General features: G+C 37.9%; 1 protein-coding gene across 1 annotated transcript; it reads right to left on the bottom strand.

The window, feature by feature from the left end:
• Positions 1-2,194: 2,194 nt before the first annotated feature.
• On the bottom strand, positions 2,195-4,773 carry LOC141714788 (uncharacterized). Its single transcript, XM_074518287.1, has 4 exons — positions 4,378-4,773; positions 3,907-4,278; positions 3,053-3,187; positions 2,195-2,314 (listed from the first exon to the last, which is right to left on the bottom strand). The coding sequence occupies exons 1-4, from the start codon at positions 4,771-4,773 to the stop codon at positions 2,195-2,197; spliced, it is 1,023 nt and encodes a 340-aa protein (XP_074374388.1).
• Positions 4,774-23,677: the final 18,904 nt, after the last annotated feature.

Here is a 23,677-nt window from a genome sequence, read left to right as displayed (position 1 = left end):
TTAAAATTACTCCATGAATTATGCATGTCAATTCATATATAAACCTATGCTAGCATGGCAAGTTGTAAACCTCTATATTCACCGTCGCTTCAATAAAGATTAACAAACAATCTTAGATGTTAGCTACACATCAAAGAAGAATAAGCACAACCAAACTAGGAAATCATAAATCACCACATACTAAAGATTTAAAACAATCAACTATTGAAATCCATAAATAAATCCGCTAGAACCCCATGACAACGATAAGTTCATGATCGAACACATCGTCACTATGGGTTCCAATGAAAATATGGTAATAAATAAGTTCAGAATACTATGATAGAATATAGAATAAGTAGGGTTTAGAACAAATCAAAACAAGCATCTAAAAGTATCACCTAAATCGAAGAATACAAAAGTATGAAACTAAATCTTCTTCTCCTTAGCCGTCTTATGTGCTTTAGGTCTTCTCTATTTCTCCCTGGCTTCCTTGTTCTTAAAAACGTCTTCTTTTCTTTATATATATAGCCCTGGGTGATCTGGGCTCTCACAATAACCATCTCATATTCAAATCAGGATTCTGCAGTTTTGTACTAGAGCGGGCGCGCAGCAGTGGAGCGCGGGCGCGCAGCAGTGGAGCGCGGGCGCGCAGCAGTGGAGCGTGGGCACGCTGACCTACAGGAATATCTGGCGCGGGCGCGCCTGACCAAGCACGGGCGCGCTATCCTTCTGTTCTTTTTCTGCAGTTTCTTCTTTCGGCACTCCATTCTTCGTGCGATGTTCGGTAACTCCATTCCTGACCTCTTATTAGCATAAAATCATTGTAAAGCTCCTTTTCACCTCCTAACTAGTGCCCTGCAACGACTCAACACAAAAACACATTAAAAAAAACCAAATACTTGAGTTCAAAATACCAACTTAATACGATATGAAGCGTTCCAAGTGGATATAAATTCCACTTATTACACCCCCAAACTTAAATCAATGCTTGTCCTCAAGCATAAACAGACTCAACACTAAAAAAACAAAACAAATGCATGAATGCACCTAATATGAAAATGCAATGATCCCTCAGAATAACCATAACTAATCAATAAGCAATGTCGCTAAGAATGCAATTACTCAAAACAGAGTTCAACTAAATCTCATAAACCAACTTACAAACCAGAAATATGCGTGTGTGCGATGCTTAACGGATATACTCAACATACTAGATCAATAATCATATCTTATTCTTCACCAAAATAATCACAAGTTTATAAATAGAATAGATGTTAAACACATAATGACTCACAACACCTCATTTTTATTAGAGTTATACAAGGATTCATGCTATTATGATGAACACATAAACACAAATGTTTATTCGACCGTGCAATGAATGAGGTCCCAAAAGACTTATACAATAATACCCATGTAGCGAGCGTTAGGTTAGCAGATCCCAAACTATACAAGCCTTAGGTCACTAGGAACAAAGTCCCCTAGAACTTAATTGCTCGAGTGTTAAAGAGCTCACCCTTGGTCAATTCTGCATATACTAACTCAATTTTTTCTTTTCTTTTCTTTTTTCTTTATTTTCTTTTACATTATTTTCAATGAATCTGAATGAGTGCATTTAGCTCCATCTCATTCAACCCTAGACTACTCACAAAATATGAGCCGGCTACTAAACATTTGACGCCTAGCTTTATTCACAATTAACAATGATATCCATGTTTTTCCCTAGTTTAAAAATTCAATATTTCTAAGTCCTTACGAGAATAACAAAAATTCTAAATATAACCAAGTGATTAAATTCCAACAAAAAACAAGTATAATTATGATCTAGCTCAAAAGCAACCTATAAGACTTGTGAAAAAACTTTGTTTCTGGGCATGCAAATCAATTCATTAGGACTTAATCCTCCCTCTATTCGACATCACTACACTCAAATCAACACCAACCTACCAATCAGAAACAACTCATCTTATGGGATCATGTTATATGCATGTGAATGCAACTAAATGGACTCACATTCAAACATGAACAAATATGCAAAATAAAAATGCAAACAACTATATGAACAATCATGCAAAAATAAGAGTGAACTACACTAAACATGCAATATGAATCTATATGGACACAACATACACTACTAATCCGTACATTATCACCCCCGAACTTAAAATTTTAATGTCCTCATTGAAGGTAATAACAAGGATACAAGGCATACCTAGCTGTCAGTAGGATCACCTTCCTCGGGTGGACTATCAGGTGGCGGGTACATAGAATCGGCTCCAAATACAGGCCAATCGACCTCGACACCAGTGGCCCGGAAAGCAGTACCCAAAGCCTATGTCAAATCCGCAGCAAAATGACTGTCAATATCGCGCATCGCATCCATGCACCTTGTCAATCGCCTGTACTGCGTATCTCCAAGTCCAGAACTATCCCCTGTCTGCTGAGCACGAGAAGATCTAGCGGCTCCACGAGAGGATCTAGTAGCTGCCTAACGTGCTTAAGAAGAACCCCCTGCACAAGTCTAATCAGCTGTCTAGCCACCCGGTAGATGATCATATGTATAACCCAAGCCCTTCTCATCGGCTTTACCGCCATACCACTCATGCATCACCGAAATCGTTGAACAATCTATGGGAGCACTCGACAACTGTAGCTGCTCATGCTCAGGCCATCGAACACCAACTGAAGCACACAACTTCGTAACAATGGAGGCATGAGGAATCGCCCCCGTGGTCCTCCCGCAAAAAGCGCAACATACTCTGATGAATCACAGAGCCGAGATCTACATACTTTTCATTTAATATCCCTCATAGCGGAATAGCACGATCCATAGTAACCTCGTGAGAATGCGAAGATGGCATGATATTAGCACACACAAACAGGTTCCAAGCCCTAGCATACCTATTCATAAATGAAGAAGGAAAGTAAGCGGCTCATTTGTGCCCGCCTTATACTTCCACTATGTGCCAGGAACACACAACTCAGCCAAAATATAATCCAATTCAAAATCCTCCTTAGTCTTGCTAGACTAATCTTCAACACCTTTCTTCCACAAGGGTTGATTTATGACCTGACGAATAGCTGTGGGATTATAATCAACTGTCAACCCACGAACAACAAAAAACCCATTCTTGTCCGCCTTAGCATTCACATAAAATTCCCGCACAATGCTCATCGGGACCGCATCGGGTATCTCACAAAAATTCTGCCAACCCATCTTAATAATCATCTCAAAAGCTTCCCATCCTGTGTCGTGGGTAAGAATCCCCTCTCCTTAGTAATCGACTTAGACATCAACCTAGTAAACTCTGCCTGAGCCTCCAGAGAAGAAAATCTGTTTGTCATGCTACCCACACTCGAGTCTTTCGTAGACGAGGGATTAGTGCTACTACTACCCGCGGTTCGTGCTCTTTTGGGTGCCAAAACAACAAGTGAATAGAGATTAAGGAGTTAGTATTGTATATAAGAGAGGCTAGGGTTTTGTGAAAATAAGAGATGTATGTATATATGAAGATGTGATGTATATATATAAGAGGTAAAGGGATAGGTGTTGGTTTAGAAGTGTTTAGGGTGTAGAATTAGGGTAAAAATAGGATAAAATTCAGGTTTTCTTGGGTTTGTACTGATTTTTTTTTCCGATTTTCTCTTTTTTTTTCTTGTCCAGTGATCTCGCGTGGCCGCCCTGCTTCAGGCGCGGGCGCGCCGTGCTTCTGGAAAAATTCCAGAATTTTGAATTTTTTTCTTTTTTTTCTTTTTCTTTTCGAAGCTACTATACAACAAAGCATGGCTTGCCTCCCACGAAGAGCTCGGTTTATGTTGCTAGCTTGACGTGAAACTTCGAAATCAAGTTGTCAAAAGAACGGCGCCCACCACCTCACGGTTTGCCGTATCACTATAATAATGCTTCAACCTCTGACCATTTACTTTGAATGCTTGGTCCGAATGCTTATCAAAAATTTCCACAGCTCCATGTGGAAACACAATTTTGACAATGAACGGACCTGACCACCGTGACTTAAGCTTTCCTGGAAAAAGTTGGAGACGAGAGTTGAATAATAGAACTTGTTGACCAGGAATAAATGTCTTGTGCACTAACCTCCTATCATGCCATCTCTTGACCTTCTCTTTGTATAACTTGTTGTTTTCATAAGCCTGTAGATGAAATTTGTTGAGTTCATTAAGTTGGAGCATTCTCTTTTCTCCAGCAGCCTCCATATCAAGATTCAACTTCTTTAAAGCCCAATATGCTTTATGTTCTAGCTCCGCAAGCAAATGACACGCCGTACCATATACCAACTAGAGAGGAGACATGCCTAGAAGAGTCTTGAATGCTGTTCTGTAGGCCCAAACAGCTTCATCTAGCTTCAAAGACCAATCTTTCCTTGACGGACTCACACCCTTCTCTAAGATGCGCTTGATCTCTAGATTAGAGACTTCAGCTTGCCCATTAGTTTGAGGATGATAAGCTGTGGCCTCACGATGATTCACATGATATCTTTCCATTAATGCAGTAAATTTGAGATTGCAGATATGCGATTCCTCATCACTGATTATGACCCTTAAAGTACCGAAATGTGTGAATATCTGCTTATGAAGAAAATTTAGCACCACCTTCGCATCGTTGGTTGGCAAAGCTTTAACCTCAACCCATTTGGACATATAATCCACCGCCAAAAGAATATAGTGATTATTGCATGACGAGACAAATGGCCCCATGAAGTCAATTCCCCAAACATTGAAAATCTCAACTTCAAGAAGAATATTGAGAGGCATCTCTTCTCTCTTGGACATATTTCTAACCTTTGGTAGTGATCACATCTCAACACGAACTGATGAGCATCTTTAAATAACGTAGGCCAAAAAAATCCTGCTTCAAGGATACGGGCAACTATTTTCTCTCCACCATAATGGCCACCATACCCTCTAGAGTGACAATCTCTCAAAATACCCTTCGTCTCACTATACGGAATGCACCTCCTTATTATCTGCTCCCTGTTTGAATAAGAACGGCTCATCCCATCGATACCACTTCACCTCATGTAGAAACTTCTTCCTTTGAGCATAAGAGAGTTCTGGGGGAATAACATTACTCACAAGATAGTTCACAATGTCTGCAAACTATGGTTCTTCCTCTTGTACCCTAAAGAGTTGCTCGTCAGGAAAAGATTCATTGATCAACGTGTTATCCTGTGAAGTCTTACCTTGATCTTCCAGTCATGAGAGATGATCTGCTACTTGGTTTTCTGTACCTTTCCTATCTTTGATTTCTAGCTCAAACTCCTGAAGCAATAGAATCCATCGAATCAATCGAGGTTTTGAATCTTTCTTCGAGATGAGGTATCGAATAACAGCATGATCAATAAAAACTGTCTCTTTTGTCCCAAGTAAGTAATATCGAAATTTATTGAAACCATAGAAAATTTCCAAAAGCTCCTTCTATGTGGTAGTGTAGTTCAGCTGAGTACCATTAAGGGGTTTACTAGCGTAGTAAACCACATGGAATATGTTCTTCTTCCTATGGACAAGAACTACTCCAACTGCATAGTCATTAGCATCACACATCATCTCGAAAGGCTCATTCCAATTAGGTGCAGTGATAATAGGTGTTGTAATCAAACTCTTTTTCAAACTATCGAATGCAGCTAAACATTCTTCATCAAACTTAAAAGGGACATCCTTCTCTAACAGATTGCACAAGGGTTTAGAGATTTTTGAGAAGTCTTTGATGAATCGCCGATAAAAACCCACATGACCAAAAAAAATACGGATTCCCTTAACTGATTGGTGGAGGAAGATTTTCAATAACCCCCACCTTGGCCTTATCCACTTCAATCCCCTTGCTAGATACCTTGTGCCCAAGAATGATACCCTATTGCACCATGAAGTGACATTTTCCTAGTTGAGCACCAGATTGGTCTCAACACATCTTTTCAGCACCAAACAAGGATTATGCAAACACTCGTCATACGAAGTCCCGAACACAGAGAAGTCATCCATGAACACCTCCACATTAGTGCCAATCATATCAAAGAATATGGCCATCATGCATAGCTGAAAAGTAGTAGGTGCACTACAAAGTCCGAAAGAAACTTGATGAATAGTGAAAGTGCCAAAAGGACAAATAAAGATGGTCTTCTCCTGATCTTCTGGGGTAATGCAAATCTGATTATAGCCCGAGTACCCATCCAGAAGACAATAATACTCATGACCATCCAACCTGTCAAGCATTTGATCAATGAATGGAACCAGGAAGTTGAAGAATTGGAAGAAAAAGTTCTTGAATAAGTTAAAGAAGTCGAAGAAGAAGTGATCATTATAATGGGAGAACCAGCAGCAGCAACGAAAGTGTTGATGGATTATTCTCAACCAAAGATCAATAACATTTAATCTAGCATTGTCAGCCAGCTATCACAGCTAATACCTTTGAGATCAAGCCTGGCACAATTCAGATGGTGCAGAATTCAGTCCAGTTTGGGGGTACTCCAACGGAAGATCCCAATATGCACATTAGGAATCGCCAAAAACTTGTTCGTAATAAAATACATGTGAAAATACACGCAAGTGTACGTGATCACAAGTAGTATAAGATTTAAGTCAAGTTTGTTCCCACAGAGACTGGTTTAGGTTAAGTTCAGATTATGCACTTATGCAACAATGTATGATTATCGTTCACAGTTAAGACAAGTAACAAATTTGCGTTGATTAACTACTTAAGAGATTATACTAGCATGCATTAACTAAGAGATTAAAAGTGAATTACTTATACAAGAATAAAACATGAGATTCTAACTTCAGTAAATACTTTATTCAAAGTTTATGTCTTTATCAATAGTATGCGATGGTGATGATAACTAATCAGATAACACGAAATTAGTATACACTATATTTCGATATACGTATACCTTACTACTAAGCATCCACAATTAAGATTGAAGTTGAGTAGACACCCTATATGTCTATAAGATTTGAAAATATAACAATTTAAGAATAACTTATCTATTATGATTACATAGGGTGTGTAAGATGGTTAAAATTACTCCACTAATTATACATGTCAATTCATACATAAACCTATGCTAGCATGGCAAGTTCTAAACCTCTATATTCACTATCACTTCAATAGAGATTAACAAACAATCTTAGATGTTAGCTACGCATCAAAGAATAATAAGTACAGCCAAACTAGGAAATCATAAATCACCACATACTGAAGATTTAAAACAATCAACTATTGACATCCATAAATAAATCCGCTAAAACCCCATGACAACGATTAGTTCATGATCGAACATATCGTCACTATGGGTTCCAATGAAAATATGGTAATAAATAAGTTCATAATACCACAATAGAATATAGAAGAAGTAGGGTTTAGAACAAATCAAAATAAGTATACAAAAGTATCTCCTAAATTGAAGAATACAAAAGTATGAAACTAAATCTTCTTCTCCTTAGTCATCTTGTGTGCTTTAGATCTTCTCTATGTTCTCCCTGGCTTCCTTTTTCTTAAAAATGTTTTCTTTTCTTTATATATATAGCCCTGGGTGATCTGGGTTCTCGTAATAAGAATGTCATAATCAAATCAGGATTTTGCAGTTTTATACTGGCACAGCCGCGCAGCACTGGAGCGTGAGCGCGCTGACCTACTGGAATAACTGGCGCGGGCATGCCTGACCAAGCGCGGGCGCGCTATCCTTTTGTTCTTTTTCTGCAGTTTCTTCTTTTGGCACTCCATTCTTCGTGTGATATTCCGTAACTCCATTCCTGACCTCTTATTAGCATAAAATCATTGTAAAGCTCCTTTCCACCTTCTGACTAATTCCCTGCAACGACTCAACATAAAAACACATCAAAAAAACTAAATACTTCAGTCCAAAACACCAACTTAAGCCAATATGAAGCGTTCCATGTGGATATAAATTCCACTTATCAGGCAGCCAAATCAGCTTTGAGCTTCTCAACCTCCTTTGCAAGACCATCAGCCAGTATCTTCTCCTCCGTGAGCTTACTATTCAACCCAGATTCAACTGTCATGAAACCCTTCCAGGCCTCATCCAACTCATCCTTCAGATTATCAGCCCTTTTTTTTCCAGAATCGGTCCCGTTGTTGGCCTCCCGGACCTCATTGGAGGCTATATTTGAGCAGACAACAATAACACTCTAAACCTAAAAGAAAGCAAGAAAAAATAACTAAGTCAAAAATCCTACCCGGGTATGAAGAAGAGAGAAAGTATAAATTTACCTATCCCCAATGCCCGGTAACTTTCTTAAAAGCAGCTGCCATCCCGGATCCTTCCATCTCGTCACAATCATCGATAGCCGGAATGTCTAACATGAAGTTAGCCAGATCCATCAGGGTCTTGGTACCATCCTTCACAGGCTCTCAATCCGGATCCTTCCCCTCAGAATCATACACAACTCGGCTAGCAACAATAGTTTTACCCCGGGGAGGCCTCGAAGACGGACATTCTTCTTCTTCTTATGAGGGCGCTCTTCTTCATCAAGAATTTCTTGCAAGATAGGGTCAAGATTCATGGGCTCGGAACCCGGATTCATCTTATTCCGAAGAGCAGATGACTTGGCCCCCCCTCAGCATCCGCAAACCTAGGTACAGAACCTGCAATGCTTTTGGTCTTGAAGGCAAGCCTCAAGCTATTGAAAGCATCAATATATATAGACAAAGACATGATATCAACAAAATCTGGATTATAGTGGGGAAACCTGAAAGAAAACAAGGATACCCAAGTCAGAACAACTGAGTATAACCGGGTAAGCATAATACAAATGATCCATGTATGGAATCACAAAACATCCGGGTATACATAAAGCAGAAATTTACAAGTAAAGAAAATTGTTAGGTTATGAATTACACACAGGGGGGGTGAATCTGTTTTTGTGTTTTTATGCCTTTCTTGAATTGTTTATGGTTATGAACAATGTAAAATAAATCTTGCAGTGAGATGTGTTAAAACTATGATTAAACAAGCAATAACAGTGTACATAAATCTTTCAAAACTCACTTAATTTTATATTAAAACTAAGAATGTTTTGCTACAAAATTTCTAGGCTCTTTGTTGATAAAGAGCTTAGCTTCTTCCTTGAGAGAATACAAGATTTTTATGATCTAAATTGTTACATCTAACAAAGGACCAATGTTAACTTTATATGATAGTTAACTACTGGTTTACACAGTGTGTAATAAGAGATGTTATTCACTTTAGTAAACTGTCACTAATCATTCTATTTAGGAAAAGTATATCTTCCAATTATGGCTTAGCATATCTTTGCATACTGTGTTAACTTTGATCTTCCTTTGTCAGTTAATCTTCACCCTTGATCTTGCACACTCTTCAAACTGCTTTTTGTAGACTTGTCAATCCAACTGGTTGGATTGTTTGTTGATTGTTAATCTTGGATATTGAACTGGTCTGCACTTTGTACTTTGAGTTTTACCTCAAGATCTCCAGTTTGGTATATAAAGAACTTGACATCTTGAAAGTATATTGGCTTATCGAGATCTCTCATTACTCTATAGTTGATTTGACTTGTATAGGTCTCTGAGTTCTCTATAAGAGAATTTAGCTTGTCGAGATCTCTCCACTTCATGTCTTCACTTTGGCTTATAGACATCTCTGAGTTCTCTAGTGACTAATTGACTTGTCAATAACTCAGAGTTCTCTAGTGATATTTAACTTATCGATATCTCAGAGTTTTCTAGTGATAATTGACTTATCGATATCTCAGAGTTCTCTAATGATATTTGACATGTCGATAACTCCGAGTTCTCTAGTGAAGAAATGACTTGTCGATATCTCCAATTTTTATGTCTTCAATTTGGCTTGTCGATATCTCTGAGTTCTCTAGTAGCTTTCTTGAGTTTTCTATAAGTCATTCTGGAGTTTTTGAATGACTTCTCTATAACACTAAATCTGTGACTTGTAGAGATCTTTACTTGGAACATTTTTCTCAAAACAGATTTATTCAACTCCAAGCTTCTTCATAATTCTTCTGAGGCATGATCTTCTTGATCTTCTTCCAGATAGAATTCTTAGGCTTGATACTGTTTACAGGAAAAAGACTCCAGTCTGCCCTTGATCATTTTTTACAGACTTTAAATGTTACAATACAAAATGTAAACTAAGATAACAATATAACTTATTAGGGTTGTCAATTTGACTTAGTCTTGTTATAGTACAACCATGTCTTGCACAACAATCTCCCCCAATTTGTGAGAAGATTGCTTAATACAAATTCATGCATGTTAACAAGACTAACCCCAAGTTATAATGGAAAATAAGACTAATATAAAAATTGACAGAATTACAACAATTATACATTAGATGATTTCTTGAGTTTGAATAATTACAAGCATCAGACAACGACTGGAACTTTTGATTCTTCTCTAATGAGGTCCTTTAGATACACAAGAATTTCAAGTTCCTCTGTGATTGGAGTTCCTGTTAGAGCTTCTATCAGTTTGAGTCTGTCTTGTTTTGGATAACCATCTAACATTTTAATTCTAAATTTTGAAAATGAGCCAACTTTTACATTTAGAAATCTTCCATCTATGGAGATTCTGCTCATCCCTCTTGCTTTGAGTTCTTTTGATATTTTGATATACATTTCAATCTCCTCATCATACTTCCTATTTTTCTCCTCATATTCTGGTTTACTCCTTGCTCTTCTTTCCTCACTTGCAATCAACCATTCAGCTAGAATATATCTCCATGCTCTTGTAGCAGTATCCGTATCCTTCAACAAACTTATCACTCTCTTGATTTCTGTTGGAGAGAGAAAGTCCATTAAAGTACAGCCAAGGAATGTGAAGGACCCATCTTCATATTAGATTCTAACTTCCCTTAGAGATACAACCCAGACTCTAACTATTTCCTCAGCAAGTTGTTGAAAATAATCTTCATCTGAGATGCACCAATTTAAAGGTAGAAAATCACTTTGCTTGAAGGTACTTTTTCAGCATCCTTAGCCTTCTTAGGTTTTCTCCCAACAGTTTTGTAGTGAATTTTGAGTGAAGGTTTGTCATAAGGCAAGTTTGTGATTTTCTTGAGAGATGTTTGGTTTGAGGTGATTGCTGTTTTTAGGAAGGTGTTTGTAGTTTGTTTGTATAGAAATTTTGGATTAGAGATTATAGGTGGTTTGATGATTGAGGTTGTTGGCTTTGAAGGTTGAGCTAGATTTGTTTAGATTTTTAGGGTTTGTTGTGGTTCTGAGCCATCATGCCTTTGCTTGCTTCTTCTTTCTCTCATTTTATTTTCACCATCCTTCTTCTCATTCTCTCTTTTCTCTCCTTGATTCTTGTCCTTGCTACCAATTACTTTAGAAGCTTGACTTGGATTTGATCCAAAAGGCTTTTGTTGTCATCCTTCTTTCATCATCATCCTTGTCTTTTCTTAGATTGTATTGAGTATTTGGTAACATGATGTCAGGATTTACAAGATATCTATTCAAGATCTTTATCATCTCCACATCCTCATCCTTCTTGTTCCTTTTGTACTTTAGATCAGACTACAAAGTCATGATCAACCTCATATTTGATTTGACACAATGTTTAAGAACAAGGAGATGTCTGGCTTGTTTGGTTGTTGGACAGACATAAACTACTCCTTGGTTTAGATATAGATAGGCTTCTGGAAAAGCTGTTATCTGTGCCTTTTTGAGCTCTTGGAGAAGTTGAGTGTCTTCTGGAATAACTGGATTCACTCTGTCAATCATTACATCCAGTTCAGATGCTCTTAAAGTTTGAAGATTTGTGAGAGTCACCTGAAGACACCTGTCCACACCACCATCATTAATGTTCATGACAATCCTTTTCTCCCAAAAGTTATCAATTTTCACCACCACTGCCCTTATGAAGTTGATGTTCTTGGTCAAAGCTTTCTTGCAGGTCACATAGTTGTTTTGAAGAGACACTCTTAGTGCTGCAAGAAGGTCATTGAATTCCTGATCTTGATTGGGTCCTTCTGCAGCCTTTAGAAGTCTTTCTTTTCTAATATCAACTTGAGAAGAGCTTTGACCAACCTGAATAGGCTCTTTAGATTTTGCCTTAGCATCCCTAGATTGTTGAATCCTAGCCACAATCTCCCCCTTAGTCTTGGTGACAAGCATGAGTAGGGGAGTTGGAATTTCTGGCCTTATTTGTTCAGGTAAAGAGGGTAGTGGAATGTTGAGCTTCCCCATGATGGCTCCCAAAGCAACATAATTCTGCATTTGGAGATGCTTGTGAGAGTCCACCAGGGTCTGGATATCTGATTGTTGACACTTGACTAGAGAAGTCAAGGCTTGGACTTGTGCATTTAAAGAAGCATTTGAGGTCTGCAAGTCTGAGACTAATTGTTGAAGAGATTGGATTTGAAGATTTATAGAGGTTGAGCCAGGCTGATGAGAGCTTGTAGATGTTGAGGAGCCAAAAGTTGCTTCCACAGCCTGTTTGATGTCATCCATAAGCAAGGCAGAAGGCTCATATCTGCTCTGGTGAAGCTGTTCCAGTTTGACCTTTGTGTCATTTGTATTGGTGATTTGTTGTTGGATTACTTCATGGAGAGCAATGAAGGACTGTCTGAGATTTTTGACATCTTTTTCCATAGTGGTCAAATCTAGTCTTTTCATTTGGTCAGAAAAGTGTTAAAACTTTGAGGTGATCTTGACCTGAGAAGGTATATCTCATCCATCTTCTAATTTACCATTTTCCTCACCCTGTCCTCATGACCAATCAATCTGAGTTCTAGAGCTTTTCCAAAGAGATGGAAAGCTTTGAGTTGAGCCTTGGAAACTTCATTGATTGCATCATAGATCTCACCAGGAGTCAGTGGTTTAGAATTGCTGCTAAGATAGTCAGATAATCTTCCCTGAACTTAGCTAAAACACCCTCCATCTCCAAATTGTAGTCCTTGTTTAGCCATGCATCACAGTTGACATCCTGTTCAGCTTCATTAACAATTTTGTCTTGTTTCTCTTGGACATCTGTCTGATAGGAGAGCATAATGGCTTGATAGTCATGGTTAGACATATCTGAGGTCAGCAACTGTTGAGAGATTTGTGCTAGTCCTGTAAGTTGATCTACCCTGGACTGTTCAAGATTTGATTGAGGAGCAGCTTCTTGGAGACAGTTGGAGAAAATGTATGGTTGTTGGGGTTGTGAGGTTGATGGTTGTTGTGAGGGATCAGATTCACCTGTGACAGAAGGCACAGTTTAACTCACAGTAGGAACTGTGGTTATGACAAGTTGTTGTTCCACACTAGTTATGGGAACCTCCAATTGAATAGGAGAGGATTTAACTAGGTTAACGTCATATGCACCAGTCTCAAACCCTTACGTGTCTTGCACCACACTATCACCATAATGTGCTACACTTGCCTCTGCCTGACAGGATCATTGGCAATTGTATTCCTAGCATCAACTGCTAATGCAATTTCTGCTAGGGTTGTGAGGGGAGTTGTTCCTACATGAGGAACCTCCAATTGAATTGGAGAGGATTTAGATAGCTCCCCCTCAGGAGTATTACCCTCAAACCTAACAGCCTGTGAAGGATGATTTGCACATGAAGGTGCATTTATGACATTCATAGGGTCTTTAGTAAAAACTAATGAATCCCCTATGTTTGTGTTGGTGTCATCAAGGTCTACCCCAATATGTAGCCTCTCACCAACTAAATATGGATTTTGGGTGGTGAGCAAGGTTTCTTGAACCAAGTCACTTGATTGAGCTTGCACTTGAGGAATGGAATCAAGTGTTGTATGTGAAGAAGAAATTTGTGAGATTAAGATTTATTGTTCAAAAGTGAGTGTTTCCAGCTCCCCCTGAATGGATGAGGGAGATTCAATAGATGTTCTCTCACTGTGTTTACCATCCTTATTTCTTCTACCATACACTTAAATTTGTTCAAGTGTTGGCTGTGCAGACTCTGTACAAGATGGATTGGGAAGAATGCTCTTTTCAATAGACACACCCTATTGAGAAGATGTATCCAGAGTCTGTTTAGTCCCCATTTTTACAACTGCATCCTTTTTGGGAGGATACAAAGGTGGTTTGAGTGGCCAGCTCAGTTTGTTTAGCCTTCTTTGTCTTTCTGACCAAGGGTGACTCAACTTGTGTTGGATTCTTACCACTCTCATCTATTACTGTGAGGGTTATCTTATTTCTCTTCTTTTTACCCACTTCATCCTTTTGGGAGGATGAAGTGGTTGGTTTCCTAGCTACCAATGGCTGTGAAGAAATGGTTTCAGCTTGGGAAGGTCCCTGTTGGTTTTACTGTATTTATGCTTCTACAGGTTCAGGAACCATATCTGTACTAGCTTGTTCATTTGATCTCATGTCAGGCAATGGGTAAGGGTAAGTCCTAAATCTCTCCATAATGAATGGAGTGATTTCCAGACTCACATTTACTTTGTTCTTTGTAGTAAGTGAACCAAATATTATTTTGGACACTTTCTTACAATTGCCTATTTTAATGCTATCTATACCATTCAACAAATGTATGTCTGTTACTTTATGGTTTAAATAGACATTCTAAATCTAGGAAAGAAAATTTTCTTACCTGTAGCAGATTGGGGCATGGTCAGCCTGGTTGCAAGTTCTTCCAGGATGAATAAACTAACATTCTAGTGTCTGTTGTGGGCTATTGAGTACACCAGCTTCTGCACCACACTTGAAATATTATCATACCCTGTCTTCCTGCATGTGAAGGCCCTCACTACAGAATCAAACACAAAGGACCATTCCTTCCTTAAGTTGGTTATGTTCAAGCTTGACAAGTTGATTCTTCCACCATAGTTGATGAGGTCCATTAACTCAGTCAGTTCATCCTGGGTTGGCACCTCCACTAAGTTTGTAGTTGGAAGCCACAAAGCTATATTCATATCTTGCTCATTAAACTCTATATGTTGGCCTCCAACTGTGCAAGTTACCACCAGAGATACAGAGTTGTCATTCATAACAGTCCTTACCAAAGTTGTTGTCCAAAACTCAAGCAGAACATCCAAGTACAAGACTGGGTTAGCAGTTAAAGCTTCTGCAAGGTAGAATTCAGACAAGAATTTCACAAAGCCCTTAAAACTATCAAGGGCTTGGCTAGCATCAGTATAAGCTAGGTAATTTATTCCTTTCTCTGGGATAGTAGCTCTAACAATATTGAGTGCCATTGTTGTTTAGTGAGAGTGAATGGGTAAGAAAAATTAGTAAGAAAAGGAGTAAAAACGAGATAGAAATCAGTTTTGGATTGAAAAGCTAGGTCACTTGAGTTCTCGAAGGTGTAAGTATGTATATGTATGGAGATGTATGGGTATTTATAATAAAAGCAAATGACTTGTTGAGAAGTCAAAAATAGACATTTGGAGTATACTTATCGAGAACTCATTTTGAAATATGAAAAATATATCGATAAGTCATTTTATTAATTCTTGTAGAGAACTAAAAACAAGCTTATCGAAGATGTCAAATAAATACCCAGTTTGTCCAAAATAGACTGAATTTGATTCCAATTTTTATTTGAATAAATCAAAATAAAATTATAATAGTTTTGCCAAAAGTATTTTACCAAAATAATTTATTGAATTAAATTATTTCAGTTTTGAGTTATTGATAAGTCTAAAAGTTATACTTGTAGAGAAATCTGTGAATTAACACTACTAGAGAACTCTACAATGACTTATCGATAAGTCATAATAAAGCTTATCGAGAAGTCAGTAAATTTACTTATCGAGAACTCACTCGAGAAGTCTTAGAATGACTTGTCGATAAGTCAATTAGACTTATCGAGAACTCAGTTCTCTAAATACTTTTGATCACTATGATTTTGCCTTGTGTTAATTCTACATATTAAAGATGTAAATTAACAGCTAGATAGTTTTCTTAGAGTTTGAAAAATTTCAAGCTAAATTTTTGTTTTTGAAAAATAAATATGCAGAGATTTTTGAAATATTTATAATTTATATTTCAGTTAATTTCCAATTAAATCAAATTAATTTTGATTTACTAGAAATTAATCTGCCTTAGGATGAAGAATTAAGCATTCCAATTTCACTTACAAGTCTAGTGAAAGTTGCTTCATCCAAAGGTTTAGTAAAAATGTCAGCTAATTGTTTTCCTGTTGGAACAAAAATGAGCTCAATGGTACCATTTGTAGCACGTTCTCTAATAAAATGGTACCTTACATCAATGTGCTTTGTTCTAGAATGATTAACTGGATTAGCCACTATAGATATAGCACTAGTATTGTCACACATAATTGGAATTTTGTGTAACACTAGGCCATAGTCCATTAGCTGATTTCTAATCCAAAGCACTTGATCACAACAACTTCCTGCAGCTATGTATTCAGCCTCTGCTGTAGAAGTTGACACATATTATTATTTCTTGCTATACCAAGATACAAGTCTTTGTCCAAGAAATTGACAGCTTCCATTAGTACTCTTTCTGTCAACCCTGCATCCAACAAAATCTGCATATGTGTAGCCAACAACTTCAAAACCAGTTCACTTAGGATACCATAATCCCAAGTTTGGAGTCCCCTTCAAGTATCTGAAATCCTCTTTACAACCATCAAATATGTTTCTTTTGGATTGGCTTGAAATCTTGCACACAAACATGTAGCAAACATGATGTCTGGTCTACTTGCAGTTAAGTAAAGCAATAATCCAATCATCCCTCTATAGATTGAAATACCTACACTTTTACCCTTTTTATCTTCATCCAACTTTGTTGATGTAGACATAGGTGTAGATGCAGGTGAACAATCAACCATACCAAACTTTTTCAATAAATCTTTGACATACTTAGTTTGGCTGATGAAGATTCCATCACTTATTTGACTGACTTGAAGTCCAAGAAAGTAACTTAATTCCCCCATCATACTCATTTCATATTCACTCTGCGTAAGCCTGGAGAATCTTTGGCAAAGCTTTTCATTTGTAGAACCAAAGATATTATCATCCACACAAATTTGAACTAGAATCATATCATCACCATATTTCTGCAGTTTCTTCTTTTGGCACTCCATTCTTCGTGTGATATTCCGTAACTCCATTCCTGACCTCTTATTAGCATAAAATCATTGTAAAGCTCCTTTCCACCTTCTGACTAATTCCCTGCAACGACTCAACATAAAAACACATCAAAAAAACTAAATACTTCAGTCCAAAACACCAACTTAAGCCAATATGAAGCGTTCCATGTGGATATAAATTCCACTTATCAGGCAGCCAAATCAGCTTTGAGCTTCTCAACCTCCTTTGCAAGACCATCAGCCAGTATCTTCTCCTCCGTGAGCTTACTATTCAACCCAGATTCAACTGTCATGAAACCCTTCCAGGCCTCATCCAACTCATCCTTCAGATTATCAGCCCTTTTTTTTCCAGAATCGGTCCCGTTGTTGGCCTCCCGGACCTCATTGGAGGCTATATTTGAGCAGACAACAATAACACTCTAAACCTAAAAGAAAGCAAGAAAAAATAACTAAGTCAAAAATCCTACCCGGGTATGAAGAAGAGAGAAAGTATAAATTTACCTATCCCCAATGCCCGGTAACTTTCTTAAAAGCAGCTGCCATCCCGGATCCTTCCATCTCGTCACAATCATCGATAGCCGGAATGTCTAACATGAAGTTAGCCAGATCCATCAGGGTCTTGGTACCATCCTTCACAGGCTCTCAATCCGGATCCTTCCCCTCAGAATCATACACAACTCGGCTAGCAACAATAGTTTTACCCCGGGGAGGCCTCGAAGACGGACATTCTTCTTCTTCTTATGAGGGCGCTCTTCTTCATCAAGAATTTCTTGCAAGATAGGGTCAAGATTCATGGGCTCGGAACCCGGATTCATCTTATTCCGAAGAGCAGATGACTTGGCCCCCCCTCAGCATCCGCAAACCTAGGTACAGAACCTGCAATGCTTTTGGTCTTGAAGGCAAGCCTCAAGCTATTGAAAGCATCAATATATATAGACAAAGACATGATATCAACAAAATCTGGATTATAGTGGGGAAACCTGAAAGAAAACAAGGATACCCAAGTCAGAACAACTGAGTATAACCGGGTAAGCATAATACAAATGATCCATGTATGGAATCACAAAACATCCGGGTATACATAAAGCAGAAATTTACAAGTAAAGAAAATTGTTAGGTTATGAATTACACACAGGGGGGGTGAATCTGTTTTTGTGTTTTTATGCCTTTCTTGAATTGTTTATGGTTATGAACAATGTAAAATAAATCTTGCAGTGAGATGTGTTAAAACTATGATTAAACAAGCAATAACAGTGTACATAAATCTTTCAAAACTCACTTAATTTTATATTAAAACTAAGAATGTTTTGCTACAAAATTTCTAGGCTCTTTGTTGATAAAGAGCTTAGCTTCTTCCTTGAGAGAATACAAGATTTTTATGATCTAAATTGTTACATCTAACAAAGGACCAATGTTAACTTTATATGATAGTTAACTACTGGTTTACACAGTGTGTAATAAGAGATGTTATTCACTTTAGTAAACTGTCACTAATCATTCTATTTAGGAAAAGTATATCTTCCAATTATGGCTTAGCATATCTTTGCATACTGTGTTAACTTTGATCTTCCTTTGTCAGTTAATCTTCACCCTTGATCTTGCACACTCTTCAAACTGCTTTTTGTAGACTTGTCAATCCAACTGGTTGGATTGTTTGTTGATTGTTAATCTTGGATATTGAACTGGTCTGCACTTTGTACTTTGAGTTTTACCTCAAGATCTCCAGTTTGGTATATAAAGAACTTGACATCTTGAAAGTATATTGGCTTATCGAGATCTCTCATTACTCTATAGTTGATTTGACTTGTATAGGTCTCTGAGTTCTCTATAAGAGAATTTAGCTTGTCGAGATCTCTCCACTTCATGTCTTCACTTTGGCTTATAGACATCTCTGAGTTCTCTAGTGACTAATTGACTTGTCAATAACTCAGAGTTCTCTAGTGATATTTAACTTATCGATATCTCAGAGTTTTCTAGTGATAATTGACTTATCGATATCTCAGAGTTCTCTAATGATATTTGACATGTCGATAACTCCGAGTTCTCTAGTGAAGAAATGACTTGTCGATATCTCCAATTTTTATGTCTTCAATTTGGCTTGTCGATATCTCTGAGTTCTCTAGTAGCTTTCTTGAGTTTTCTATAAGTCATTCTGGAGTTTTTGAATGACTTCTCTATAACACTAAATCTGTGACTTGTAGAGATCTTTACTTGGAACATTTTTCTCAAAACAGATTTATTCAACTCCAAGCTTCTTCATAATTCTTCTGAGGCATGATCTTCTTGATCTTCTTCCAGATAGAATTCTTAGGCTTGATACTGTTTACAGGAAAAAGACTCCAGTCTGCCCTTGATCATTTTTTACAGACTTTAAATGTTACAATACAAAATGTAAACTAAGATAACAATATAACTTATTAGGGTTGTCAATTTGACTTAGTCTTGTTATAGTACAACCATGTCTTGCACAACAATCTCCCCCAATTTGTGAGAAGATTGCTTAATACAAATTCATGCATGTTAACAAGACTAACCCCAAGTTATAATGGAAAATAAGACTAATATAAAAATTGACAGAATTACAACAATTATACATTAGATGATTTCTTGAGTTTGAATAATTACAAGCATCAGACAACGACTGGAACTTTTGATTCTTCTCTAATGAGGTCCTTTAGATACACAAGAATTTCAAGTTCCTCTGTGATTGGAGTTCCTGTTAGAGCTTCTATCAGTTTGAGTCTGTCTTGTTTTGGATAACCATCTAACATTTTAATTCTAAATTTTGAAAATGAGCCAACTTTTACATTTAGAAATCTTCCATCTATGGAGATTCTGCTCATCCCTCTTGCTTTGAGTTCTTTTGATATTTTGATATACATTTCAATCTCCTCATCATACTTCCTATTTTTCTCCTCATATTCTGGTTTACTCCTTGCTCTTCTTTCCTCACTTGCAATCAACCATTCAGCTAGAATATATCTCCATGCTCTTGTAGCAGTATCCGTATCCTTCAACAAACTTATCACTCTCTTGATTTCTGTTGGAGAGAGAAAGTCCATTAAAGTACAGCCAAGGAATGTGAAGGACCCATCTTCATATTAGATTCTAACTTCCCTTAGAGATACAACCCAGACTCTAACTATTTCCTCAGCAAGTTGTTGAAAATAATCTTCATCTGAGATGCACCAATTTAAAGGTAGAAAATCACTTTGCTTGAAGGTACTTTTTCAGCATCCTTAGCCTTCTTAGGTTTTCTCCCAACAGTTTTGTAGTGAATTTTGAGTGAAGGTTTGTCATAAGGCAAGTTTGTGATTTTCTTGAGAGATGTTTGGTTTGAGGTGATTGCTGTTTTTAGGAAGGTGTTTGTAGTTTGTTTGTATAGAAATTTTGGATTAGAGATTATAGGTGGTTTGATGATTGAGGTTGTTGGCTTTGAAGGTTGAGCTAGATTTGTTTAGATTTTTAGGGTTTGTTGTGGTTCTGAGCCATCATGCCTTTGCTTGCTTCTTCTTTCTCTCATTTTATTTTCACCATCCTTCTTCTCATTCTCTCTTTTCTCTCCTTGATTCTTGTCCTTGCTACCAATTACTTTAGAAGCTTGACTTGGATTTGATCCAAAAGGCTTTTGTTGTCATCCTTCTTTCATCATCATCCTTGTCTTTTCTTAGATTGTATTGAGTATTTGGTAACATGATGTCAGGATTTACAAGATATCTATTCAAGATCTTTATCATCTCCACATCCTCATCCTTCTTGTTCCTTTTGTACTTTAGATCAGACTACAAAGTCATGATCAACCTCATATTTGATTTGACACAATGTTTAAGAACAAGGAGATGTCTGGCTTGTTTGGTTGTTGGACAGACATAAACTACTCCTTGGTTTAGATATAGATAGGCTTCTGGAAAAGCTGTTATCTGTGCCTTTTTGAGCTCTTGGAGAAGTTGAGTGTCTTCTGGAATAACTGGATTCACTCTGTCAATCATTACATCCAGTTCAGATGCTCTTAAAGTTTGAAGATTTGTGAGAGTCACCTGAAGACACCTGTCCACACCACCATCATTAATGTTCATGACAATCCTTTTCTCCCAAAAGTTATCAATTTTCACCACCACTGCCCTTATGAAGTTGATGTTCTTGGTCAAAGCTTTCTTGCAGGTCACATAGTTGTTTTGAAGAGACACTCTTAGTGCTGCAAGAAGGTCATTGAATTCCTGATCTTGATTGGGTCCTTCTGCAGCCTTTAGAAGTCTTTCTTTTCTAATATCAACTTGAGAAGAGCTTTGACCAACCTGAATAGGCTCTTTAGATTTTGCCTTAGCATCCCTAGATTGTTGAATCCTAGCCACAATCTCCCCCTTAGTCTTGGTGACAAGCATGAGTAGGGGAGTTGGAATTTCTGGCCTTATTTGTTCAGGTAAAGAGGGTAGTGGAATGTTGAGCTTCCCCATGATGGCTCCCAAAGCAACATAATTCTGCATTTGGAGATGCTTGTGAGAGTCCACCAGGGTCTGGATATCTGATTGTTGACACTTGACTAGAGAAGTCAAGGCTTGGACTTGTGCATTTAAAGAAGCATTTGAGGTCTGCAAGTCTGAGACTAATTGTTGAAGAGATTGGATTTGAAGATTTATAGAGGTTGAGCCAGGCTGATGAGAGCTTGTAGATGTTGAGGAGCCAAAAGTTGCTTCCACAGCCTGTTTGATGTCATCCATAAGCAAGGCAGAAGGCTCATATCTGCTCTGGTGAAGCTGTTCCAGTTTGACCTTTGTGTCATTTGTATTGGTGATTTGTTGTTGGATTACTTCATGGAGAGCAATGAAGGACTGTCTGAGATTTTTGACATCTTTTTCCATAGTGGTCAAATCTAGTCTTTTCATTTGGTCAGAAAAGTGTTAAAACTTTGAGGTGATCTTGACCTGAGAAGGTATATCTCATCCATCTTCTAATTTACCATTTTCCTCACCCTGTCCTCATGACCAATCAATCTGAGTTCTAGAGCTTTTCCAAAGAGATGGAAAGCTTTGAGTTGAGCCTTGGAAACTTCATTGATTGCATCATAGATCTCACCAGGAGTCAGTGGTTTAGAATTGCTGCTAAGATAGTCAGATAATCTTCCCTGAACTTAGCTAAAACACCCTCCATCTCCAAATTGTAGTCCTTGTTTAGCCATGCATCACAGTTGACATCCTGTTCAGCTTCATTAACAATTTTGTCTTGTTTCTCTTGGACATCTGTCTGATAGGAGAGCATAATGGCTTGATAGTCATGGTTAGACATATCTGAGGTCAGCAACTGTTGAGAGATTTGTGCTAGTCCTGTAAGTTGATCTACCCTGGACTGTTCAAGATTTGATTGAGGAGCAGCTTCTTGGAGACAGTTGGAGAAAATGTATGGTTGTTGGGGTTGTGAGGTTGATGGTTGTTGTGAGGGATCAGATTCACCTGTGACAGAAGGCACAGTTTAACTCACAGTAGGAACTGTGGTTATGACAAGTTGTTGTTCCACACTAGTTATGGGAACCTCCAATTGAATAGGAGAGGATTTAACTAGGTTAACGTCATATGCACCAGTCTCAAACCCTTACGTGTCTTGCACCACACTATCACCATAATGTGCTACACTTGCCTCTGCCTGACAGGATCATTGGCAATTGTATTCCTAGCATCAACTGCTAATGCAATTTCTGCTAGGGTTGTGAGGGGAGTTGTTCCTACATGAGGAACCTCCAATTGAATTGGAGAGGATTTAGATAGCTCCCCCTCAGGAGTATTACCCTCAAACCTAACAGCCTGTGAAGGATGATTTGCACATGAAGGTGCATTTATGACATTCATAGGGTCTTTAGTAAAAACTAATGAATCCCCTATGTTTGTGTTGGTGTCATCAAGGTCTACCCCAATATGTAGCCTCTCACCAACTAAATATGGATTTTGGGTGGTGAGCAAGGTTTCTTGAACCAAGTCACTTGATTGAGCTTGCACTTGAGGAATGGAATCAAGTGTTGTATGTGAAGAAGAAATTTGTGAGATTAAGATTTATTGTTCAAAAGTGAGTGTTTCCAGCTCCCCCTGAATGGATGAGGGAGATTCAATAGATGTTCTCTCACTGTGTTTACCATCCTTATTTCTTCTACCATACACTTAAATTTGTTCAAGTGTTGGCTGTGCAGACTCTGTACAAGATGGATTGGGAAGAATGCTCTTTTCAATAGACACACCCTATTGAGAAGATGTATCCAGAGTCTGTTTAGTCCCCATTTTTACAACTGCATCCTTTTTGGGAGGATACAAAGGTGGTTTGAGTGGCCAGCTCAGTTTGTTTAGCCTTCTTTGTCTTTCTGACCAAGGGTGACTCAGCTTGTGTTGGATTCTTACCACTCTCATCTATTACTGTGAGGGTTATCTTATTTCTCTTCTTTTTACCCACTTCATCCTTTTGGGAGGATGAAGTGGTTGGTTTCCTAGCTACCAATGGCTGTGAAGAAATGGTTTCAGCTTGGGAAGGTCCCTGTTGGTTTTACTGTATTTATGCTTCTACAGGTTCAGGAACCATATCTGTACTAGCTTGTTCATTTGATCTCATGTCAGGCAATGGGTAAGGGTAAGTCCTAAATCTCTCCATAATGAATGGAGTGATTTCCAGACTCACATTTACTTTGTTCTTTGTAGTAA

This window comes from Apium graveolens, chromosome 3, assembly GCF_009905375.1.
Source record: "Apium graveolens cultivar Ventura chromosome 3, ASM990537v1, whole genome shotgun sequence".
Taxonomy (NCBI): Eukaryota; Viridiplantae; Streptophyta; class Magnoliopsida; order Apiales; family Apiaceae; genus Apium; species Apium graveolens.
This window is presented reverse-complemented; position numbering and strand designations above follow the sequence as displayed.